The 24,991-nt window shown below is 48.8% G+C and overlaps 1 protein-coding gene across 1 annotated transcript in view; it reads left to right on the top strand.

Moving 5' to 3' along the window:
- The window catches only part of LOC122543972 (serine/threonine-protein kinase MARK2-like), a 70,236-nt gene that overhangs the window by 39,020 nt on the left and 6,225 nt on the right, over nucleotides 1–24,991 (top strand). Inside the window, exons 12-13 of the mRNA XM_043682981.1 lie at nucleotides 2,717–2,743; nucleotides 19,582–19,626. Coding sequence (XP_043538916.1) covers nucleotides 2,717–2,743; nucleotides 19,582–19,626 — 72 coding nt within the window. The remainder of the gene's footprint in view (nucleotides 1–2,716; nucleotides 2,744–19,581; nucleotides 19,627–24,991) is intronic.

The following is a 24,991-nucleotide window of genomic DNA, read 5'->3' on the forward strand; positions in this document are numbered from 1 at the left end:
GTTTTACCAGGATGTTGCCTGGTATGGTAGGAAGATTGTATGAGGAAAGGCTGAGGCACTTGGGTTGTTTTCATTGGAGAAAAGAAGGTTTAGGGTTTACTTGATAGAGGTGTATAAGATGATTAGGGGTTTAGATAGGGTCGACAGTGTGAATCTTTTTCCACGTATGGAGTCAGCTATTATGAGGGGGCATAGCTTTAAATTAAGGGGGAGTTGGTATAGGACAGATGTTAGGGGTAGGTTCTTTACTCAGCGAGTCGTGAGTTCATGGAATGCCCTGCCAGTAGCAGTGGTGGACTCTCCCTCTTTATGGGCATTTAAACGGGCATTGGATAGCATATGGAGGATAGTGGGTTAGTGTAGGTTAGGTGGGCTTGGATCGGCGCAACATCGAGGGCCAAAGGGCCTGTACTGCGCTGTATTCTTCTATGTTCTATGTAATTGCCCCAAGAGTTAAAGGAGCTGCTGGGTAGTGTCAGAGGGCAGTTAAGAGTTAACTCCATTGGCGTGGTGTAGGCTCGACTGGGTAAGGACAATAGGTTTCCCTCACTAAAGGAGAGTAGTGACCCAGCCAGCTTCTTATTGTAATTAGACAGTGGTTGTGTGGTCACCATTAGAATAGCTTTTTTATCCCAGAGATTTTTATTGCATTTAAATTGTCACCATCTACCACAGTGAGAATTGAACCATATACAGAGCTTTTCCCAATGTTTTAATTGAAACTTGGCTCCGTTTAACTTTGCTCAACACCCAAAGATGTGTGTTTGCATCGGATGTTTGGGTTAACCTGTTCAGTGTTAACCTGTGTCCTGCCTGAAAACAATAATCACTTGTTAAACGTTGGGATCTGGAGGAAGGTCACTGCCTTTGATTTTCGGTCCTTCCCTAGAAGAGTAGAGCATGTACATAGTGAGTTATCGGAAGAGAATACCGCACTTACTGCTGTACACTGTCTCCATGGCAATGTCAGGATGTGGGTGGTCTGTGACTGTTACCATGGTGACACATTTAACTCAGAGTTCAGGCAAAGCTCCTGAGCCGCATCTCATTCACTGTGAAAGGGTACCACGTTGTAATGAACTCCACACCGGCTCCCAGTCCCCAGCGCACTTCTCCAGGCAGACCCTCTCACACTCTTCTTGCCCCCCTCCTGCCCTCCCATCTTTTGCCCTCTCGCCCTAATCCTTTCCCTGTTGTTTTGTTCCCCACCCCTGCCTTCCTTTTTTACCATTGGCAATGGTGTTGTTGTAGCTGCTCCATTGGTGGGAGGGTGGAATTATTTTGTGACTTGTTTATAGAGGAAGACTGTGTGTTAATGGAATAAAGTAGTGTGATATGTGGCAGGAAGGAAGCACGCACAAATAATTGGTTTTACAAATTAAATGAAGAACACACTACTATGAATTTGGTGCAAAACCAGCCATCCGGCCCCTTGAGTCTGTTCCATCCTTCAGTAAGATCACAGCTATCTTTTACTTAGAGTGTCACTTGATTAATTCAAGGTGGGGTGGGGGGGCGGAAGCGTGCTTTATTATTGTGTGTGCAGCAAGAGGTGGTGGCCTCAGGCATTGGCTGATTATTGGAGTTAGTGTTGCTGACTGTAGAGTTTTGCCTGGCCTCGTCCTCTTTCTGATGCTCCTTTCCTTTGCCCCTGATGCTGTATGTCACTGAGTCATCTTCTCTGTGAGTCATGTATGTTATTGCTGTTTCAAATGGGGAAACTGGTTACACTTGCCTGACTCTCTCCATTGAGACATGGCGGTGTGTTGGAACATCTCCACGTGTCTGTAGGGTCAGAGAAACCGGTTGACCTGGTCGCTTTTAGATTCTCCTTCCTCACCCTCCAAAAAAAACTCATGTCCTCCTGGATTTTAGACTGTCCCCACCATGCTTTTGTGTAATGTTTCAGTCTTAGGGCTGGAGGTGACCCCCTCCCTCCATCAATCCCTGATGCTGGGGTGATTCACCTCTTTTCTGTGCCATTGGTATGGATGGTGCTAGTTGATAGGTTTATAATTGATTGTCACATTTTGGGAAGGTTGAATGTTACATCCTGCAGATAAATGTAACCATCTTAGCTGGTTTCCTATAAGCAGCGAGTAACCTGCCAATTGTTTACTCGCTTACGAGCGTTGGTATTGACACCAGCTCTTCCTGTGAAACCTGTGACAGGAATATGTTCCCCACACCCCCTAGATTTGTCCCCACCAGGTCAGGCAGCTGTGTGCCAGTCAGTCACCGGGCTCGGGAACTGTCCTTCTGCCAGTGGAGGCCTAGTTCAGGCTTGGGGGCTGGGGGTTTGCTGGTATGTGGAGATGCAGCAGCCTGTCTTTTGGAGACTAGGTCAAACAGTGTCCTAAATCTCAAACCTATTGTTCAGCTGATCAGCCCTTTTTGTCTGCACTACCTCCTGTTCTGAACCATATCCATGGATGTAGCTGAAAGTGGGCTGTGACGGCCAGAGATTCCTCAACTGGTTCCTGTCCAGTGAGCTCTGCCTCTAGGTAGATAATGGGCAAAGACTATAGGGCACCTTATAGCCAGCTAGCTCCTGAGTGAAGGTCGTGGTGAGAAAGGGAATGGTGTATAGCAATCTGGAATCTCTGAAATGCTGCTGGTGATTGTAGCAGCGTGCACTGCATCATGTCGACAATGGTGGCGTCGGTCATTGTGACTCATTTGCCCTTCACACCTTTCTTCTTGTTTCTGTTTTTAGAAATCTGTCTTTCAGATTTGCGAGAAGGTAGGAACACACACCCATTGTATGTTTTCATGCTGGTTATGTTACTAACACCTTGGCCTCTCTTTCTGTCATCACTGCTCTTGCTGTCTTGTCACTCAACCTTTCCTTCTTTGTTTCCGTCACTGTTCGGTGTTCTTAGGGCTAATGTGGGATATGTTGTTTTCTAAGGTGACGCATGCTGTTTTGGAGATGTGAGGGCTGTTGTGAGTGGGGCGGGGTGGGGGGAGCTGGAATGGAGTGGTGTCTGGGGCTTGTGGGCAGTTAAGCACTTTCTCTTGGGAGCAAACCTTTCTTATCCTGAGGACAATACGTTATTTGAGGGTCACTTCTCCTAATTGTCTTTCTAAGGTGGGACCTTCCATTCACCTGTCTCCGTCCACCTCCCCAAACTCCAATCCACCACAGAGAACATGGCAATGATTGAGTGACCAGAGTAAGCTGCAATACTCCTTTGGGATAGAATAGCCAATCAACAGAATGGCTTTCTGGGGAAGAACATTCACCCAGTTAGGATGCTGGTGGTGTTCCCTATCCCTCTGGAGGCCTTATTGTGGAGCGGAGTTGCTGGTTTCAGAATTAAGGTTACGGTTAGAATCATTCTTGGAGAGCGTGGCAAATTTGGATTGCTCCCATGAGGAACCTGCTGTTTCTTTCAACTACCAGAGTCTCCATGAGTAATGCTCTGGATCTGTGGGTTCAGAGATTCACTTTTATTTCAGAGTGGCCAAAGCAGAATGTTTAAGTGTTTTCACCATTTAGGGGAGAACAGTGAAAGGAAAAGGTGCTGAGCAAGTGCTGTTAATAAGAGATCAGTGTGTTTGTGCAGTAGTCAGAGGGAGATGTTCAGTCAACTTGGGGTGGAGCTAAGAAACAGCAAGGCGCAGCAAGCATTGGTCAGAGTGCTGTAGAAGCCACTAGAAGTAGGGGTAATGCCAGGCATGGTATAAATTAGGAAATTAAAGATATGTGTAGCAAGAATAATACTGTCACAATGGGGTCCTTCATGTAGGTCAGGTCAACCTAACTAGCGCTAATACTGTGGAGGACTGATTCCTGGAATGGATGTGGGATGATTTTAGTGACAGAACGTGATGAGTTGAGAATGGGCTATGAGAGGCCGAATTAATAATCTTGCGGTAAAGAAGCCTTTAGGAAAATGGCCAGAGTATGGCAGGGCTTTTCCATTAAGTTCAAAAGTGATATAGTTCACCCTGAAACTAGGGTCTTTGATCTAAACAAAGGAAACCATGACAGTATGAGGGGGCAAATTGGCTGTGACTACATTAAAATGATGTAGGTAGCCAATGTCTAACATTTTTGGCCACACAATGGCTAAACATGGTTTGCAACACTTCTATTTTCCAGCAGAATGGATGCTCCAACCATAGGTAACAAGGGAAGTTAAAGATTTTATGAGATCAAAAGCATAGACTTACAAAGTTGCCAAAAAAGTAGTAAGTCCAAATATTGGTAGCATTTTAGAATTCAGTCAAGGAAGACACAAAACTAATAAAGGAAGGGAGAATGAAAGGTGAAAGTAAAAGAGCGAGAAACCTCGACAGGTTTATGTAAAGAGAAAAAGATGAACAAAGCCAAATGTGAGCCCATTGCAGCCAGAGGCAGGAGATTCTGAAATGGGGAATAAGGGAATAGCAGAGTAACAAAACAATGACTTTGTATCTGACTTTCAGCAATACTAGGGAATTGAGGTAATGGTACAAAAGTGGTAGTGGAGAAAATAATGGAACTGAAAGTTGATAAATCCTCAGGACTTGATGATCTACATCTTAGACTATTGGAAGGTGAAGCTCAAAAGATGGTCGGAGTTCTATCTAATCCTGGAATGGTTTCTGCAGAATAGAATGTGTCAAATGTAACTCCCCTGTTTAAACAAAGATTAGAGAGAAAATGGGGAGCTACTGACTTGTAAGACTGATGTCAGTTGTCGGAAAAATATTCAAGTCTATTATAAAGGATGTGATAAGGGGATACTTCAACAACAATGATAGGTGTGGATAGAGACAACATGGATTTCTGAAAGGGAAATGAGATTGAACAGAACTTTGAATTTTGAGTATCTGGCGGAGTTGAGAAGGGAGCGTGCAGTGTGTTGGGTGGGGGGGTGAGCGCGGTGAAAATGACTTTGAGGTTGATGCTGCAACAAAGTTTAAAGGGCATATGGACAGATTGGTGAATAGGATAGCAGGTGGAATATATATGGAAAATGATGTCCACTTTAAATGCCAGTAAGAAATTGGAAGTGTGTTGATGTGCAAAGGGACTGAGTTGTTCTTGTCCAGGAGTTACTGAATGCTGTCATGCAGGTGCCAGGAAACAATTCTGAAGACAAACGGTCTGTTAGTATTTATCATGAGGATTTGTGTACAGGAGCCCAGGCGCATTACTCCAATTACATAAAACACTGGTGAGACTGCACCTGGAGTATGGTGCGCATTTCTGGTCCCTTCCCCTTCCCATGTTATACTCTCCATAGGGATTCACTAGACCATTCCTGGGATGATGGGACTGTCGAGGTCAAAGAGACTGTGTTCTCTGGGGTTTCAAGGAATGAAGGGCAATTCCCATAGAAACTTGTCAACCTTTTTCAGACATTTGGGCGGCACGGTGGCACAGTGGTTAGCACTGCTGCCTCACAGCGCCGGAGACCCGGGTTCAATTCCTGCCTCAGGCAACTGCCTGTGTGGAGTTTGTACATTTTCACATTGTCTGCGTGGGTTTCCTCCCACAGTCCAAAAATGTGCAGGTTAGGTGAATTGGCCATGCTAAATTGCCCGTAGTGTTAGGTGAAGGGGTAAATGGAGGCTAATGGGTCTGGGTGGGTTGCTCTTCAGAGGGTCGGTGTGGACTTGTTGGGCCGAAGGGCCTGTTTCCACACTGTAAGTAATCTAATCTAGGTAGTAATCTAATTTACAGTAGATACAGAAATGAGGTGTCCCCCTAGTAGTGAGGTCTATGAACTGGGATAGTCTCAGAGTACAGGGCTCAATTCTGAATGAGATGAGGAGGAGATTGGTGAATCTGTCATTGGGCAGGTTCAAGTTAGAGATATAGATATCCCAATGTTAACAGATGTCAATGGACATGGGGTTGAGGTGAAAGGTCAGTCAAGAATTAGAGCAGGTTTGAGGGGAGGAATGGCCTTCTCATCATATTTCCCATGTTTCTCTGCAAGGACTGAGACTGATGAAATAACTAACTCCTGTTCATCTGGTAGTTATTGTTGACATAGGGTCTTGAAGGTTTGAAGTTCAACACTTTTGTAATTATACCTGAGTGCACTATCCCCAAGCAGTCAGGCTCCTGTCTTGATGCCGCACTCCTCAGCTTTGTACAAACTAGAGAGAGAATGGGAAGAGCCCAGGTTTGGTCTTGCTGACTGTGAGAGACAATGCTCCTAGTAAGTGCCTCTCTAATCATTCAAATGTATCATTGTGTCTGGTTGTTTTGCCTCACAGCTAGAAAATTTACTGTCCAACTTCAGGAGGTCATACATGTAAATTAAGAACAAGAGTGGTCCATTTGGTCCCTTGAACTTGCTCCACAATGGAATAAGATTGCAGCTGAGCTGATTGTGGCCTTGACTCCACTTTTCTCCTTATACCTGATCACCCCTGACTGTCTCTTTGATTGCTTTTTTAAGCTAAGTCCCCATGTTCTAGTCTCTCCCACATCAGTATCCACCTTACAAGTCCTCTCAGGATCTTGTATGTTTCATTAAAGTTCACCTCTCTGTCTTCGAAATGCTGATGGATACAGGCCCAGTCCGTCCAAAGTTTCCTCAAAAGATAAATCCCCTGCCCCCAATCCCAGGAATCGGTCAAGTGAATCTTTCCTGAACAGCTTTGAATAGTTTCTTAAATACAGGTGTACACTGTATTCTAGATGTGGTATCACAAGCATTCTATACAATTGCAACAAAACTTCACAAATTTTGTACTGTATTCCATTCCCTTTACAATAAACAGTAATATGGCATTTGTTTTCTGAATCGCAGAGAACTTCATACGAACCTCTGTATCTCAGTCCTGCAAGCCCTGTTCAATTTTAAATAATGCTGCTTCTCTATTGTTCCTGCCAAAATGCACAAGTTCACATTTTTCCACATTTTATTACATCTGTCACATTTTGCCCACTCACTTAAATTATCTATATCCTTTGGCAGACTGCTTTCTTCTTTACAACTTGGTTTCCTATCTGGCTTTATAAAAATTGAAAATAATTGAGGTCCCAACACTAATCTATGGCACTCCACTAGTTACATTTTGTCAATTGGAAAGTGACATATTTAGGCACATCCTCTACTTCCAATCAGCTAATTAATCCTCTGTCTGTGCTAATAGCCACTGTCCCATGGGCTGGTATTTTGTGGAGTAATTTGTGTGGTACCTTGTCACAAGTCTCCAGGAAATCTCAGTATAGTGAGTCCGCTGGTTTCCCCTTAATAGGCTTTGCTCGTCACTTCCACAAAGAATTCTCATAAATAGATTAATTACTGTTTCCCCTTCACGAAACCATGACTCTGACTGAATGATTTCAGATTTTCTGTCTGCCCTGTTTCTTTACAGTAGATTTCAGCATTTTCCCTATGACAGATGTTAGGCTAATTGGACAGTAGTTTCCTGCTTCGTGTCTCCCTTGAATGGAAATGTTACATTCATTGTTTTCCCATCTGATGGGTCCATTACTGGGAATTCATTTGAAGAACTGAAACCTCAGCAGCCACTTCTTTTTCACATTGGAGTTCATAGATATTCTGGGCCAGGAGATGTGTCAGATTTCAGTTATATTGACTTTCATTGTACCCTCTCCCTGGTGATCACTGTTGAAGGTGATCACTGTTGAAGTTCCTCACTCCCTTTCAGCCTCTGATTCACAATTATTTTTGGATGTTATTTGTATCTGCTACAGTGAAAACAAATGCAAACTACTTGTTCAATTCCTCTTCCATCTCAATCTTTTTATTAGTTCACAAGCATAATTAGTGGAGGGCAGCTCTCACTTGCTCATTTCTTTGTTAAATACTTATTGAAATTCTTAATATTTGTTTTTATATTTCTAGCTTGATTTCTCTTGTACTCTTAACTTTCCCCTCCCTATTCACTTTCTAGTCATTTTGTGCAATTCTTTGTATTCTGTCCAGTTTTCTGACCTGCCAGCCATCATTGTGCAATTTCAGTTTGATGCTTTCTTTAACTTCCTTAGTTACCCTCAGTTGCTGTCCTTTTAGAATCTTTCATTCTCACTGGCATGTAAACTTTAGCATCTCATCACTCCCACATCGTCCTGCCCATCCAACCCATCCTCCAGGCCCGCACCAAGCCCACACCCAAGCTCCCATCTCGCAAGCCCATCCCCACCATCCCAATCCTGCAGGCCCATGCCCTACCCCCAGCACAGCCTATCCACTTCATGCCAGTTGCGAGCTGAGGAGAGAAAGGAGGACAGTAAACACTAACCTCTGGTATATCAGCCTATGCTGGCAATGTTTCTTTAGGCCTGGAACAAGGTGAGAATCCATATGGATGGGGTGTTGGTTGGCTGTTTCGCAAAGTGCATGCTTGGTCTAACATTGAATGCAACTAACCCGTTTGTTGCTGTGCGTGTCAAATTTAACCGTTATATTTGATGGATAATTTACAGTTTCAAAAGGAACAATTGCAACAAAGATACTAGATTCCTCCTGATCTGTTACAAGTGTAACCTGCCAGGCGTCTCGTCTTTTGGGCTTCCACTTCAGCAGCAGCTGGATGGGAGAAGGCACTGGGTGTGAATGGAATTGTGGCAGGACATGACTGGGAGATGATGAACAGAGCTGAAAATGTGTTGCTGGAAAAGCACAGGAAGGGCTTATGCCCGAAATGTCGATTCTCCTGTTCCCTGGATGCTGCCTGACCTGCGCTTTTCCAGCAACACATTTTCAGCTCTGATCTCCAGCATCTGCAGACCTCACTTTCTCCTCAAAGATGATGAAGAGAGCTCTGTCTAGTCAAACACTGTAGCATAGTGCTTGCAGCTAGAAAGGAGTACTAAATTAGACTGCACATTAGTGATTAAATCACTCCAAATCAATTCCACCCAATTCATAACACACCCCAAATCAATTCCACCCAATTCATAACACACCCCAAATCAATCCCATGTCAATTCTTAACACACCCAGCAATCATATTCTGGATTAGAGGTGCTGGAGGAACACAGCAGTTCAGGCAGCATCCGCGGAGCAGTAAAATCGACGTTTCGGGCAAAAGCCCTTCATCAGGAATAAAGGCAGAGAGGCTGAAGTGTGGAGAGATAAGCTAGAGGAGGGTGGAGATGGGGAGAAATAAGTCAACTCGTCAGTAACACAGAAAATCAATCCCACCTCAATTGACAACACGACCCAAATCAATCCCACCTCAATTTATAACACAACCCGAAATCAATCACTACGTCAGTAACACGCCCCGAAATCAGGCACCACGTCAGTAACACGCCCCGAAATCAGGCACCACGTCAGTAACACGCCCCGAAATCAGACACCACGTCAGTAACATGCCCCGAAATCAGGCACCACGTCAGTAACACGCCCCGAAATCAGGCACCAGGTCAGTAACACGCCCTGAAATCAGGCACCACGTCAGTAACACACCCAGAAATCAGGCACCGCGTCAGTAACACGCACCGAAATAAATCACCACGTCAGTAACACGCCCGAAATCAATCACCACGTCAGTAACACGCCCCAAATCAATTACCACGTCAGTAACACGCCCCGAAATCAATCACCGTGTCAGTAACACGCCCTGAAATCAGGCACCGCGTCAGTAACACGCCCTGAAGTCAGGCACCATGTCAGTAACACGCCCTGAAGTCAGGCACCGTGTCAGTAACACGCCCCGAAATCAGGCACCGTGTCAGTAACACGCCCCGAAATCAGGCACTGCGTCAGTAACACGCCCCGAAATCAGGCACCGCTTCAGTAACACGCCCTGAAATCAGGCACTGCGTCAGTAACTCGCCTTCGAAATCAATCACCACGTCAGTAACGCCCCGAAATCTGGCACCACGTCAGTAACACGCCCCGAAATCAGACACCATGTCAGTAACACACCCCGAAATCAATCACCACGTCAGTAACATGCCCCGAAATCAATCACCACGTCAGTAACATGCCCCGAAATCAGGCACGACGTCAGTAACACGCCCCGAAATCAGGCACGACGTCAGTAACACGCCCTGAAATCAGGCACCGCTTCAGTAACACGCCCCGAAATCAGGCACCGCTTCAATAACACGCTCCGAAATCAGGCACCACGTCAGTAACACGCCCCAAAATCAGTTACCACGTCAGTAACACGCCCTGAAATCAGGCACCACGTCAGTAACACACCCGGAATCAATCACCACGTCAGTAACACGCCCCGAAATCAGGCACCGCTTCAGTAACACGCCCCGAAATCAGGCACAGCTTCAGTAACACGCCCCGAAATCAATCACCACGTCAGTAAAACGCCCCAAAATCAATCACCACGTCAGTAACACTCCCCGATATCAGGCACCGCGTCAGTAACACGCCCAGTAATCGGGCACCGCGTCAGTAACGCCCCGAAATCAATCACCATGTCAGTAACACGCCCCGAAATCAATCACCACGTCAGTAACATGCCCCAAAATCAGGCACCACATCAATAATACCCTCCAAAATCAATCCCATGTCAACCTGTAACACACCCCGAATCGATCCAAACCTCAATTCGTAACATGTCGAAGTCAATCCCCACGTCAGTAACACACCGTGAAATCAATCGCCACGTCAGTAGCACCACCCAAAATCAATCACACCTCAATTAGAACATAGAACAGTACAGCACAGAACAGGCCCTTCAGCCCACGATGTTGTGCCGACCATTGATCCTCATGTATGCACGCTCAAATATCTGTGACCATATGCATGTCCAGCAGTCTCTTAAATATTCCCAATGACCTCGCTTCCACAACTGCTGCTGGCAACGCATTCCATGCTCTCACAACTCTCTGCATAAAGAACCCGCCTCTGACATCCCCTCTATATTTTCCGCCAAACAGCTTAAAACTATGACCCCTCCCAGGCAGCATCCTGGTAAACCTCCTCTGAACCCTCTCCAAAGCATCCACATCTTTCCTATAATAGGTCAACCAGAACTGGACGCAGTATTCCAAGTGTGGTCTAACCAAAGTTTTATAGAGCTGCAACAAGATCTCACGGCTCTAAAACTCAATCCCCCTGTTAATGAAAGCCAAAACACCATACGCTTTCTTAACAACCCTGTCCACTTGGGTGGCAATTTTCAGGGATCTATGTGCCTGCTCACGAAGATCCTGCTGTTCCTCCACACTGCCAAGAATCCTGTCTTTAATCCTGTACTCAACTTTCAAGTTCGACCTTCCAAAATGCATCACTTCGCATTTATCCAGGTTGAACTCCATCTGCCACCTTTCAGCCCATCTCTGCATCCTGTCAATGTCAAGCTGCAGCCTACAACGTCAGTAACACACCCTAAAATCGATCACCACGTCAGTAACACACCCTAAAATCGATCACCACGTCAGTAACACACCCTAAAATCGATCACCACGTCAGTAACACACCCTAAAATCGATCACCACGTCAGTAACACACCCTAAAATCGATCACCACGTCAGTAACACACCCTAAAATCGATCACCACGTCAGTAACACACCCTAAAATCGATCACCACGTCAGTAACACACCCTAAAATCGATCACCACGTCAGTAACACACCCTAAAATCGATCACCACGTCAGTAACACACCCTAAAATCGATCACCACGTCAGTAACACACCCTAAAATCGATCACCACGTCAGTAACACACCCTAAAATCGATCACCACGTCAGTAACACACCCTAAAATCGATCACCACGTCAGTAACACACCCTAAAATCGATCACCACGTCAGTAACACACCCTAAAATCGATCACCACGTCAGTAACACACCCTAAAATCGATCACCACGTCAGTAACACACCCTAAAATCGATCACCACGTCAGTAACACACCCTAAAATCGATCACCACGTCAGTAACACACCCTAAAATCGATCACCACGTCAGTAACACACCCTAAAATCGATCACCACGTCAGTAACACACCCTAAAATCGATCACCACGTCAGTAACACACCCTAAAATCGATCACCACGTCAGTAACACACCCTAAAATCGATCACCACGTCAGTAACACACCCTAAAATCGATCACCACGTCAGTAACACACCCTAAAATCGATCACCACGTCAGTAACACACCCTAAAATCGATCACCACGTCAGTAACACACCCTAAAATCGATCACCACGTCAGTAACACACCCTAAAATCGATCACCACGTCAGTAACACACCCTAAAATCGATCACCACGTCAGTAACACACCCTAAAATCGATCACCACGTCAGTAACACACCCTAAAATCGATCACCACGTCAGTAACACACCCTAAAATCGATCACCACGTCAGTAACACACCCTAAAATCGATCACCACGTCAGTAACACACCCTAAAATCGATCACCACGTCAGTAACACACCCTAAAATCGATCACCACGTCAGTAACACACCCTAAAATCGATCACCACGTCAGTAACACACCCTAAAATCGATCACCACGTCAGTAACACACCCTAAAATCGATCACCACGTCAGTAACACACCCTAAAATCGATCACCACGTCAGTAACACACCCTAAAATCGATCACCACGTCAGTAACACACCCTAAAATCGATCACCACGTCAGTAACACACCCTAAAATCGATCACCACGTCAGTAACACACCCTAAAATCGATCACCACGTCAGTAACACACCCTAAAATCGATCACCACGTCAGTAACACACCCTAAAATCGATCACCACGTCAGTAACACACCCTAAAATCGATCACCACGTCAGTAACACACCCTAAAATCGATCACCACGTCAGTAACACACCCTAAAATCGATCACCACGTCAGTAACACACCCTAAAATCGATCACCACGTCAGTAACACACCCTAAAATCGATCACCACGTCAGTAACACACCCTAAAATCGATCACCACGTCAGTAACACACCCTAAAATCGATCACCACGTCAGTAACACACCCTAAAATCGATCACCACGTCAGTAACACACCCTAAAATCGATCACCACGTCAGTAACACACCCTAAAATCGATCACCACGTCAGTAACACACCCTAAAATCGATCACCACGTCAGTAACACACCCTAAAATCGATCACCACGTCAGTAACACACCCTAAAATCGATCACCACGTCAGTAACACACCCTAAAATCGATCACCACGTCAGTAACACACCCTAAAATCGATCACCACGTCAGTAACACACCCTAAAATCGATCACCACGTCAGTAACACACCCTAAAATCGATCACCACGTCAGTAACACACCCTAAAATCGATCACCACGTCAGTAACACACCCTAAAATCGATCACCACGTCAGTAACACACCCTAAAATCGATCACCACGTCAGTAACACACCCTAAAATCGATCACCACGTCAGTAACACACCCTAAAATCGATCACCACGTCAGTAACACACCCTAAAATCGATCACCACGTCAGTAACACACCCTAAAATCGATCACCACGTCAGTAACACACCCTAAAATCGATCACCACGTCAGTAACACACCCTAAAATCGATCACCACGTCAGTAACACACCCTAAAATCGATCACCACGTCAGTAACACACCCTAAAATCGATCACCACGTCAGTAACACACCCTAAAATCGATCACCACGTCAGTAACACACCCTAAAATCGATCACCACGTCAGTAACACACCCTAAAATCGATCACCACGTCAGTAACACACCCTAAAATCGATCACCACGTCAGTAACACACCCTAAAATCGATCACCACGTCAGTAACACACCCTAAAATCGATCACCACGTCAGTAACACACCCTAAAATCGATCACCACGTCAGTAACACACCCTAAAATCAATCAATCACCACGTATCACATCCTAAAATCAATCACCACGTCAGTAACACACCCTAAAATCGATCACCACGTCAGTAACACACCCTAAAATCGATCACCACGTCAGTAACACACTATAAAATCGATCACCACGTCAGTAACACACTCTAAAATCAATCACCACGTATCACATCCTAAAATCAATCACCACGTCAGTAACACACTCTAAAATCGATCACCACGTCAGTAACGCACTCTAAAATCGATCACCACGTCAGTAACACACTCTAAAATCGATCACCACGTCAGTAACGCACTCTAAAATCATCAATAACGCACCCTAAAATCAATCACCACGTCAGTAACACACCCTAAAATCAATCACCACGTCAGTAACACACTCTAAAATCGATCACCACGTCAGTAACGCACCCTAAAATCAGTCACCACGTCAGTAACGCACCCTAAAATCAGTCACCATGTCAATAATCCACCCTAAAATCAATCACCACGTCAATAACGTACCCTAAAATCAATCACCACGTCAGTAACGCACCCTGAAATCAATCACCGTCAGTAACACACCCTGAAATCAATCACCACCTCAATTCATACCACACTCTCCAAATCAATCCCACCTCAATTCATAACGCCCTGAAATCAATCACCACGTCAGAAACACACCCGGACATCAATCACCACATCAGTAACGCGCCCCAAAATCAACCACATCCGAAATACACCCCAAATCAATCCCACCTCAATGCACACCGTGCCCTGAAATCAAATACTACGTTAGTAACGCACCCCAAAATTGATCACCACATCAGTAACACAACCCAAATCAATCTCTCCTCAATTCATAACACATCCCGAAATCAATCACCACATCAGTAACACATCCCAAAATCAATCTCCAGGTCAGTGACACACCCTGAAACCAAACAGAATGTCAGTAACACATCCCAAAATCAATCTCCAGGTCAGTGACACACCCTGAAACCAAACAGAATGTCAGTAACACATCCCAAATCAATCCCAACTCAACTCGTAAAATAACCCAATTCAATCTCAACTCCGTTCATAACACACAATGCAATCAATCGTCATGTCAGTGACACCCCTCCCCCAAAATCATTCATAATGTCAGTAAAACACCCAAAGTCAATCACGTCAGTAACACCCCCTCGAATTCAGTCACTACATCAGTAACACACCCTGATATCAATCACTGCGTCAGTAACACACCCTAAAATCAATCACTACATCAATAACACACCCTAAAATCAATCACAACGTCAATAACACACTCGAAATCAATCACCACGTCAATAACGCACCCGAAATCAATCACCACGTCAATAACGCACCCGAAATCAATCACCACATCAATAATGCACCCTAGAATCAATCACCACGTTAATAACACACCCGAAATCAATCACGTCAGTAACACCCCCTCGGATTCAGTCACGACATCAGTAGCACACCCTGAAATCAATCACTGCGTCAGTAACACACCCCGAAATCAATCACGTCAGTAACACACCCCAAAATCAATCTCCAGGTCAGTGACACACTCTGAAATCAAACAGAATGTCTGTAATACATCCCAAATCAATTCCACCTCAACCTGTAAAACAGCCTGAAATCAATCAACTCGTCAGTAACGCATCCCAAATCAATCCCACCTCAATTCATAATACACCCCAATTCAATCTCAACTCAATTAATAACACACCCTGAAATCAATCATGTCAGTGACACCCCTCCACCAAAATCATTCATAATGTCAGTAACACACCCTAAAACCAATCACCACGTCAGTAACATACCCGAAATCAGGCACCGCGTCAGAAACACACCCCAAAATCAATCACCGCGTCAGTAACACACCCCGATATCAATCACCGCGTCAGTAACACACCCCGAAATCAATCACCGCGTCAGTAACACACACCGATATCAATCACCGCGTCAGTAACACACCCCGAAATCGATCACCGCGTCAGTAACACACCCCGATATCAATCACCGCGTCAGTAACACACCCCGAAATCAATCACCGCGTCTGTAACACACCCCGAAATCAATCACCGCGTCAGTAACACACCCCGATATCAATCACCGCGTCAGTAACACACCCCGAAATCAATCACCGCGACAGTAACACACCCCGATATCAATCACCGCGTCAGTAACACACCCCGAAATCAGGCACCACGTCAGAAACACACCCGGATATCAATCACCACGTCAGAAACACACCCGGATATCAATCACCACGTCAGTAACACACCCCGATATCAATCACCACATCAGTAACACACCCCGATATCAATCACCACGTCAGTAACACACCCCGATATCAATCACCACGTCAGTAACACACCCCGATATCAATCACCACGTCAGAAACACACCCCGATATCAATCACCACGTCAGTAACACACCCCGATATCAATCACCACGTCAGTAACACACCCCGATATCAATCACCACGTCAGTAACACACCCCGATATCAATCACCACGTCAGTAACACACCCCGATATCAATCACCACGTCAGTAACACACCCCGATATCAATCACCACGTCAGTAACACACCCCGATATCAATCACCACGTCAGTAACACACCCCGATATCAATCACCACGTCAGTAACACACCCCGATATCAATCACCACGTCAGAAACACACCCGGATATCAATCACCACGTCAGAAACACACCCCGATATCAATCACCACGTCAGAAATGCACCCGGATATCAAGCACCACAACAGAAACACACCCCGATATCAATCACCACGTCAGAACAAACCCCAAAATCAATCACCACGTCAGAAATGCACCCTGAAATCAATCACATCGTAAGACGACCCAAATCAATCCCACCTCAATTTGTAATTCACTCCAAATCAATCAACCTCAGTTCACACTGCACTCCGAAATCGATCACGTCAGTAACACACCCTGAAATCGATCATCACGTCAATAACACACTCTGAAATCGATCATCATGTCAGTAACACACGCTGAAATCGATCATCATGTCAGTAACACACGCTGAAATCGATCATCACGTCAGTAACACACCCTGAAATCGATCATGTCAGTAACACACGCCGAAATCGATCATCACGTCAGTAACACACGCCGAAATCGATCATCACGTCAGTAACACACGCTGAAATTGATCATGTCAGTAACACACGCTGAAATCGATCATCACGTCAGTAACACAGGCTGAAATCGATCATCATGCATCATGTCAGTAACACACGCTGAAATCGATCATCACGTCAGTAACACAGGCTGAAATCGATCATCATGTCAGTAGTCAGTAACACACGCTGAAATCGATCATCACGTCAGTAACACACCCTGAAATCGATCATCATATCAGTAACACACGCTGAAATCGATCATCATGTCAGTAACACACCCTGAAATCGATCATCACGTCAATAACACACGCTGAAATCGATCATCACGTCAATAACACACCCTGAAATCGATCATCATGTCAGTAACACACGCTGAAATCGATCATCACGTCAGTAACACACCCTGAAATCGATCATCACGTCAATAACACACGCTGAAATCGATCATCACGTCAATAACACACCCTGAAATCGATCATCACGTCAATAACACACCCTGAAATCGATCATCACGTCAATAACACACCCTGAAATCGATCATCACGTCAATAACACACCCTGAAATCGATCATCACGTCAATAACACACCCTGAAATCGATCATCACGTCAATAACACACCCTGAAATCGATCATCACGTCAATAACACACCCTGAAATCGATCATCACGTCAATAACACACCCTGAAATCGATCATCACGTCAATAACACACCCTGAAATCGATCATCACGTCAATAACACACCCTGAAATCGATCATCACGTCAATAACACACCCTGAAATCGATCATCACGTCAATAACACACCCTGAAATCGATCATCACGTCAATAACACACCCTGAAATCGATCATCACGTCAATAACACACCCTGAAATCGATCATCACGTCAATAACACACCCTGAAATCGATCATCACGTCAATAACACACCCTGAAATCGATCATCACGTCAATAACACACCCTGAAATCGATCATCACGTCAATAACACACCCTGAAATCGATCATCACGTCAATAACACACCCTGAAATCGATCATCACGTCAATAACACACCCTGAAATCGATCATCACGTCAATAACACACCCTGAAATCGATCATCACGTCAATAACACACCCTGAAATCGATCATCACGTCAATAACACACCCTGAAATCGATCATCACGTCAGTAACACACCCTGAAATCGATCATCACGTCAGTAACACACCCTGAAATCGATCATCACGTCAGTAACACACCCTGAAATCGATCATCACGTCAGTAACACACCCTGAAATCGATCATCACGTCAGTAACACACCCTGAAATCGATCATCACGTCAGTAACACACCCTGAAATCGATCATCACGTCAGTAACACACCCTGAAATCGATCATCACGTCAGTAACACACCCTGAAATCGATCATCACGTCAGTAACACACCCTGAAATCGATCATCACGTCAGTAACACACCCTGAAATCGATCATCACGTCAGTAACACACCCTGAAATCGATCATCACGTCAGTAACACACCCTGAAATCGATCATCACGTCAGTAACACACCCTGAAATCGATCATCACGTCAGTAACACACCCTGAAATCGATCATCACGTCAGTAACACACCCTGAAATCGATCATCACGTCAGTAACACACGCTGAAATCGATCATCACGTCAGTAACACACTCTGAAATCGATCACCACATCAGTAACACACCCTGAAATTGATCATCACGTCAGTAACACACGCTGAAATCGATCATCACGTCAGTAACACACCCTGAAATCGATCACCACGTCAATAACACGCCCTGAAATCGATCACCACGTCAGTAACACATCCTTGAACTAACTATATTGTCATCAATAGCATACTCCCCAGAGGGCTCTTGTGACATAGTGGTCGCATCCCTGCCTCTGTGCTAAAAGTCTCAGGTTCAAAACTCAGCTGTCCCAGAAGTTTGTAGCAACATTTCTGAGTAAGTTGATTTAAAAAAATAATGCTGTCGCTGTCAGTGTTGATGCTGCTCAGTCTGAGATGCTAAGCATGTGCTGTGGAGGTGATGTGCTCTGCTCCTGTCTGTACAGTAGGGCAGCCAATCATCAGGAAGAGACTGCAGTGAACAGAGCCTGAAAGTGGGTGTAGGACAGCATGGGCTGCGGCTGGTATAGGTTCTCTCTGGGTTGCTGAGGGATCTCTGTAGTGTCTCTAGCGGGAAGCTAAGGATGGAAACAAGAGAAGTTGCAGTCGGATTGTAGGTTTCATGGAAAGACTTCCTGAAACATTCAGAACTCTGTTCATGAGGGAGGTTGTTCAGGACTCTCAAGCCCATCAAATAGTGCAGGTGGAAGTGGGATTCAGGGTAGAGGTAGCTCCCGCTATCCAAAAGTACGGCGTTCCCAGGAAATCTTTCAAGCCGAAAATGGCGTAAAGCGAAGGTACATGATTTATGTGGAAAAAAGTATCGTTTTTCATAAAAGCGAAAATCCTCTTCAGATTCGCGAAAACAGATAGTGATGTAGCTCTTTTGTAAAAGCAAAATTGCACAAAGTAAACATTTGGAAAGTGGGGATTACCAGTAACAAGATGTTCCACCTGCTTATTGTCTGCAGCTTTATCTAAAAATGTCTTCCCTTTGTTTTGTTCTAAATTTGAACTTTGATTATTTTTTTGAGGATGCCCATTGAGGGAGACAGCAGAGAGCGGGCTGAGGGCTCAAGGTGAGAATGTAAAGCCATTTCTATAAAGCTTGTGCCTCTATCGCCTCCACACTTTCTAATTTCAGCCCAAGGTGAATGTGTCAATCGAGCTCAAACCAGATCCCTAAAACACTTCAAAACTGTCAACATTCCAAAAGAAATTTCCTGCATTAGTTGTCCCTTGCTCTTCAACGCATGAAAGACCAGCATCCACAACTACCTGTGGCCCACAGGGAAAGCTGTGTGTGTGTGTCTGTGTGTCTGTGTGTGTGTGTGGGTATGTGTGTGTGTGTCGCACCCAGAACAGTGAGCTCTGTGCGTGTGTCACTTAAAACACAGACCAGTGAGCTCTGTGCGTGTTTGCCAGTCGCACCCTGAGCAGTGAGCTCTGTGTCAGTCGCGCCCAGAGCAGTGAGCTCTGTGACAGTCGCAGTGAGCTCTCTGTCAGCCGCACCCTGTGTCGGTCGCATCCAGAGCAGTGAGCTCTGTGTCAGTCGCACCCAGAGCAGTGAGCTCTGTATGTGTGTCGGTCGAGTGGTGGGCTGTGCGCGCCTGTGTCAGCTGCAACCTGAGCAGTGAGCTCTGTGTCAGTCGCACCCAGAGCAGTGAGCTCTGTGTGTCGGTTGAGCGGTGGGCTGTGCGCGCCTGTGTCAGCTGCAACCTGAGCAGTGAGCTCTGTGCGTGTGTCATTCGCAGACTGAGCAGTGAGCCTTGTGTGTGCCAGTTGCGCGGTGAGCTCTGTGTGCGCGTGTGTCAATTGCATGGTTAGCTGTGTGCGCGCGCGTGTGTGTGTCAATTGCATGGTTAGCTGTGTGCGCGCGCGTGTGTCAATTGCATGGTTAGCTGTGTGCGCGTGCGTGTCAATTGCATGGTTAGCTGTGTGCGCGCGTGTCGGTCGCACCCTGAACAGTGAACGTTGTGCGCGCGTGTCAGTCGCACAGTGAGCTCTGTGCGCGCGTCGGTTGTGCAGTGAGCTCTGTGCATGTTTGTCAGTCGCGCAGTGAGCCTTTGTGCGCGCGTCGGTTGCGCAGTGAGCCCTGTGCGCGCGTTGGTTGCGCAGTGAGCCCTGTGCGCGCGTCGGTTGCGCAGTGAGCCCTGTGCGCGCGTCGGTCGAGCAGTGAGCCCTGTGCGCGCGTCGGTCGAGCAGTGAGCCCTGTGCGCGCGTCGGTCGCGCAGTGAGCCCTGTGCTCCTGTCGGTCGCGCAGTGAGCTCTGTGCGCCTGTCGGCCCGCAGTGAGCTCTGTGCTCCTGTCGGCCGCGGTCTGTGCATGGGTCAGTCGCGCACTGAGCCGTGAGCTCTGCGCGTCTCAGTCGCGCAGTGAGCTCAGTGTGTGTCAGTCGCGCAATGAGCTCTGTGCGTGTGTGTTAGTCACACAGTGAGTTCCGTGCGTGTCAGTCGCGCAGTGAGTTCCATGCGTGTCAGTTGCGCAGTGAGTTCCATGCATGTGTGTCAGTCGCGCAGAATGCTCTGTATGTGTGTCAATCGCACAGTGAACTTTGCAAGTGTGTTAATCGCGCCTTGAGCTCTGCACGTGCGTGTCAGTAGGTCAATGAGCTCTGTGCGCATGTATCAGTCACTCAGTAAGCTCTGTGCGCATTAGTCGCGCAGTGAGCTTATGCACGTGTCAGTCACGCTGTGTACTCTGCGCGTGTATCAGTCATCTGCGGAGCCGTGAGCTGTGCGTGTGTGTCAGTCATGTGCGGAGCCATGTACTCTGCACGTGTGTGTCAGTCATGTGCGGAGTGGTGAGCTCTGCGCCTGTGATTGTTGCCTTCTGACCAGTGAGCTCTGCATTTGTGTCAGTCACGGAGTGAGCTCTCTGCGTGTTTGCCAGTCGCGCCCAGAGCAGTGAGCTCTGTGTCAGTCACGCCCAGAGCAGTGAGCTCTGTGTGTCGGTTGAGCGGTGGGCTGTGCGCGCCTGTGTCAGCTGTAACCTGAGCAGTGAGCTCTGAGCGTGTGTCATTCGCAGATTGAGCAGTGAGCGTTGTGCGTGCCAGTCGCGCGGTGAGCTCTGTGTGCGCGTGTGTCAATTGCATGGTTAGCTGTGTGTGCGTGTGTGTCAATTGTATGGTTAGCTGTGTGCGTGCATGTCGGTTGCACCCTGAACAGTGAGCGTTGTGCGCGCATGTCAGTCGCAGTGAGCTCTGTGCGCGCATTGGTCACGCAGTGAACTCTGTGCATGTTTGTCAGTCGCGCAGTGTGCTCTGTGCGTTTGTCAGTTGCATAGTGAGCTCTGTGCGTGTTTCAGTCGCGCAGTGTGCTCTGTGCGTTTGTCAGTTGCACAGTGAGCCCTGTGCGTGTTTCAGTCGCACAGCGAGCGCTGGACGCCTGTCGGTCGCTCAGTGAGCTCTGTGCGTATTTGTCAGTCGCGCGGTGAGCCCTGTGCGCGCGTCGGTCGCGCAGTGAGCCCTGTGCGCGCGTCGGTCGCGCAGTGAGCCCTGTGCGCGCGTCGCGTCGGTCGCGCAGCGAGCCCTGCGCGCGCGTCGGTCGCGCAGCGAGCCCTGCGCGCGCGTCGGTCGCGCAGCGAGCCCTGCGCGCGCGTCGGTCGCGCAGCGAGCCCTGCGCGCGCGTCGGTCGCGCAGCGAGCCCTGCGCGCGCGTCGGTCGCGCAGCGAGCCCTGCGCGCGCGTCGGTCGCGCAGCGAGCCCTGCGCGCGCGTCGGTCGCGCAGCGAGCCCTGCGCGCGCGTCGGTCGCGCAGCGAGCCCTGCGCGCGCGTCGGTCGCGCAGCGAGCCCTGCGCGCGCGTCGGTCGCGCAGCGAGCCCTGCGCGCGCGTCGGTCGCGCAGCGAGCCCTGCGCGCGCGTCGGTCGCGCAGCGAGCCCTGCGCGCGCGTCGGTCGCGCAGCGAGCCCTGCGCGCGCGTCGGTCGCGCAGCGAGCCCTGCGCGCGCGTCGGTCGCGCAGCGAGCCCTGCGCGCGCGTCGGTCGCGCAGCGAGCCCTGCGCGCGCGTCGGTCGCGCAGCGAGCCCTGCGCGCGCGTCGGTCGCGCAGCGAGCCCTGCGCGCGCGTCGGTCGCGCAGCGAGCCCTGCGCGCGCGTCGGTCGCGCAGCGAGCCCTGCGCGCGCGTCGGTCGCGCAGCGAGCCCTGCGCGCGCGTCGGTCGCGCAGCGAGCCCTGCGCGCGCGTCGGTCGCGCAGCGAGCCCTGCGCGCGCGTCGGTCGCGCAGCGAGCCCTGCGCGCGCGTCGGTCGCGCAGCGAGCCCTGCGCGCGCGTCGGTCGCGCAGCGAGCCCTGCGCGCGCGTCGGTCGCGCAGCGAGCCCTGCGCGCGCGTCGGTCGCGCAGCGAGCCCTGCGCGCGCGTCGGTCGCGCAGCGAGCCCTGCGCGCGCGTCGGTCGCGCAGCGAGCCCTGCGCGCGCGTCGGTCGCGCAGCGAGCCCTGCGCGCGCGTCGGTCGCGCAGCGAGCCCTGCGCGCGCGTCGGTCGCGCAGCGAGCCCTGCGCGCGCGTCGGTCGCGCAGCGAGCCCTGCGCGCGCGTCGGTCGCGCAGCGAGCCCTGCGCGCGCGTCGGTCGCGCAGCGAGCCCTGCGCGCGCGTCGGTCGCGCAGCGAGCCCTGCGCGCGCGTCGGTCGCGCAGCGAGCCCTGCGCGGGCGTCGGTCGCGCAGCGAGCCCTGCGCGGGCGTCGGTCGCGCAGCGAGCCCTGCGCGGGCGTCGGTCGCGCAGCGAGCCCTGCGCGCCCGTCGGTCGCGCAGCGAGCCCTGCGCTCCCGTCGGTCGCGCCGAGCCCTGTGCTCCCGTCGGTCGCGCAGCGAGCCCTGTGCTCCCGTCGGTCGCGCAGCGAGCCCTGTGCATCCGTCAGCGGTGGTCTGTGCATGTATCAGTCGCACTCTGATCAGTGAGCTCTCTGCCTGTTTGTCGGTCGCGCAATGAGCTTTGCGCACGGCGGTTACACGCTGAGCAGTGAGCTCTGCGCACGTGTCAGTCGCACACTGAGCAGTGAGCTCTGCGCACGTGTCAGTCGCCAACTGAACACTGAGATCTGCGCACGCGTCGGCCACACACTGAGCAGTGAGATCTGCACGTGTCGGTCGCACAGTGAGCTCTGCGCGCGTTAGTTACAACTTGAGCAGTGAGCTCTGTGCATGTGTCAGTCGTGCAGTGAGCTCTGTGTGTGTGTCAGTTGGGCAGTGAGGTGTGTGTGTCAGTCGCGCAGTGTGTTCCGTGCGTGTCAATCGCGCAGAATGTTCTGTATGTGTGTCAGTCACACAGTGAACTTTGCAAGTGTGTCAATCTCGCCTTGCGCTCTGCACATGCGTGTCAGTCACTCAGTAAGCTCTGTGCGCGTTAGTCACGCAGTGAACTTACGTGCATGTGTCAGTCGCGCCATGAGCTCTGCGCGTATCAGTCACTTGCAGAGTCGTGAGCTCTGCGCGTGTGTCAGTCGCACTGGTGAGCTCTGTGCCTGTGATTGTTTCCCCGACCAGTGAGCTCTGCATTTATGTCAGTCACGCAGTAAGCGCTGTGTGTGTGTTTGTGTGTGTCAGTCGCACCCTGAGCAGTGGTTCAGATTCTGATCAATCCTTTGTCTGCACTTTATTCCAACACCCCATTATCTCCTATCCTTTGGGATCTGGTTTTTTGAGACACGGCTAAAACACAACACCAACAATATTTCCCAAATTCCCGATTGGTACCTAATCAGGAATGAATTTGGTTTGATTTTACTGGGCGCTCTTTCTCTCTCTGTCGCCTCTAGCAGTATAGAAAATACAAATCAATTCTGGAGCCAGTCTTTGATTTTCCTGATAAATTGTAGATTGTTGCAATGGCATTGATTCTAGCTGTGGGTGATCTGTTGTGGGCAATCTTCAGGTTTCCGGATTGGTATCAGTAGCATCACTGGAAGATTCAGCATTTTCACCTCCTCATCAGACTGAAGTCAACACAAACTGCAAACCCCAGGCATACATCCACACCCACTCCTCTGCCCTCTCCTCACGCTCCTACCCGGCCCCTCTCCCCGTGCTCCTCCCCTACCCACTTCCCGCGCTCCTCCCCCGACCCACTCCCCTGCCCTCTCCCTGCACTCCTCCCTAACGCCCTGTACTCTCATTCCTCCCTTGCTGAATCCTCGAGCTCCCGCCTGCCTTCTCCCTGCGCCCTCCCCCTCGATCCCTTCCCTCTCTGCTATTTCCCCCGCCTATCCCTCGTCCTTCCTCAATTGTGCTGCGTACTGGGATCTCACTCTCGGCTTATCCGTTTGAAATCTGCCTCACGCTCTTATTACACCTTAGCCTGTGAACTGTAGCTTCTGTCAAATGCATCAGTCTGGTTCCTATGAATCAAGGACAGTTTAAGTTGCTTGTCCTGCAACTGCCCAGTGCAAACTGTGCCTCGGCCTTGTCCCTGGGCTGATGACTCTTGCTGGCTGGAACAAGAGATTACAGGAGTGGGA

Source organism: Chiloscyllium plagiosum, chromosome 45 (assembly GCF_004010195.1).
Source record: "Chiloscyllium plagiosum isolate BGI_BamShark_2017 chromosome 45, ASM401019v2, whole genome shotgun sequence".
Lineage (NCBI taxonomy): Eukaryota > Metazoa > Chordata > Chondrichthyes > Orectolobiformes > Hemiscylliidae > Chiloscyllium > Chiloscyllium plagiosum.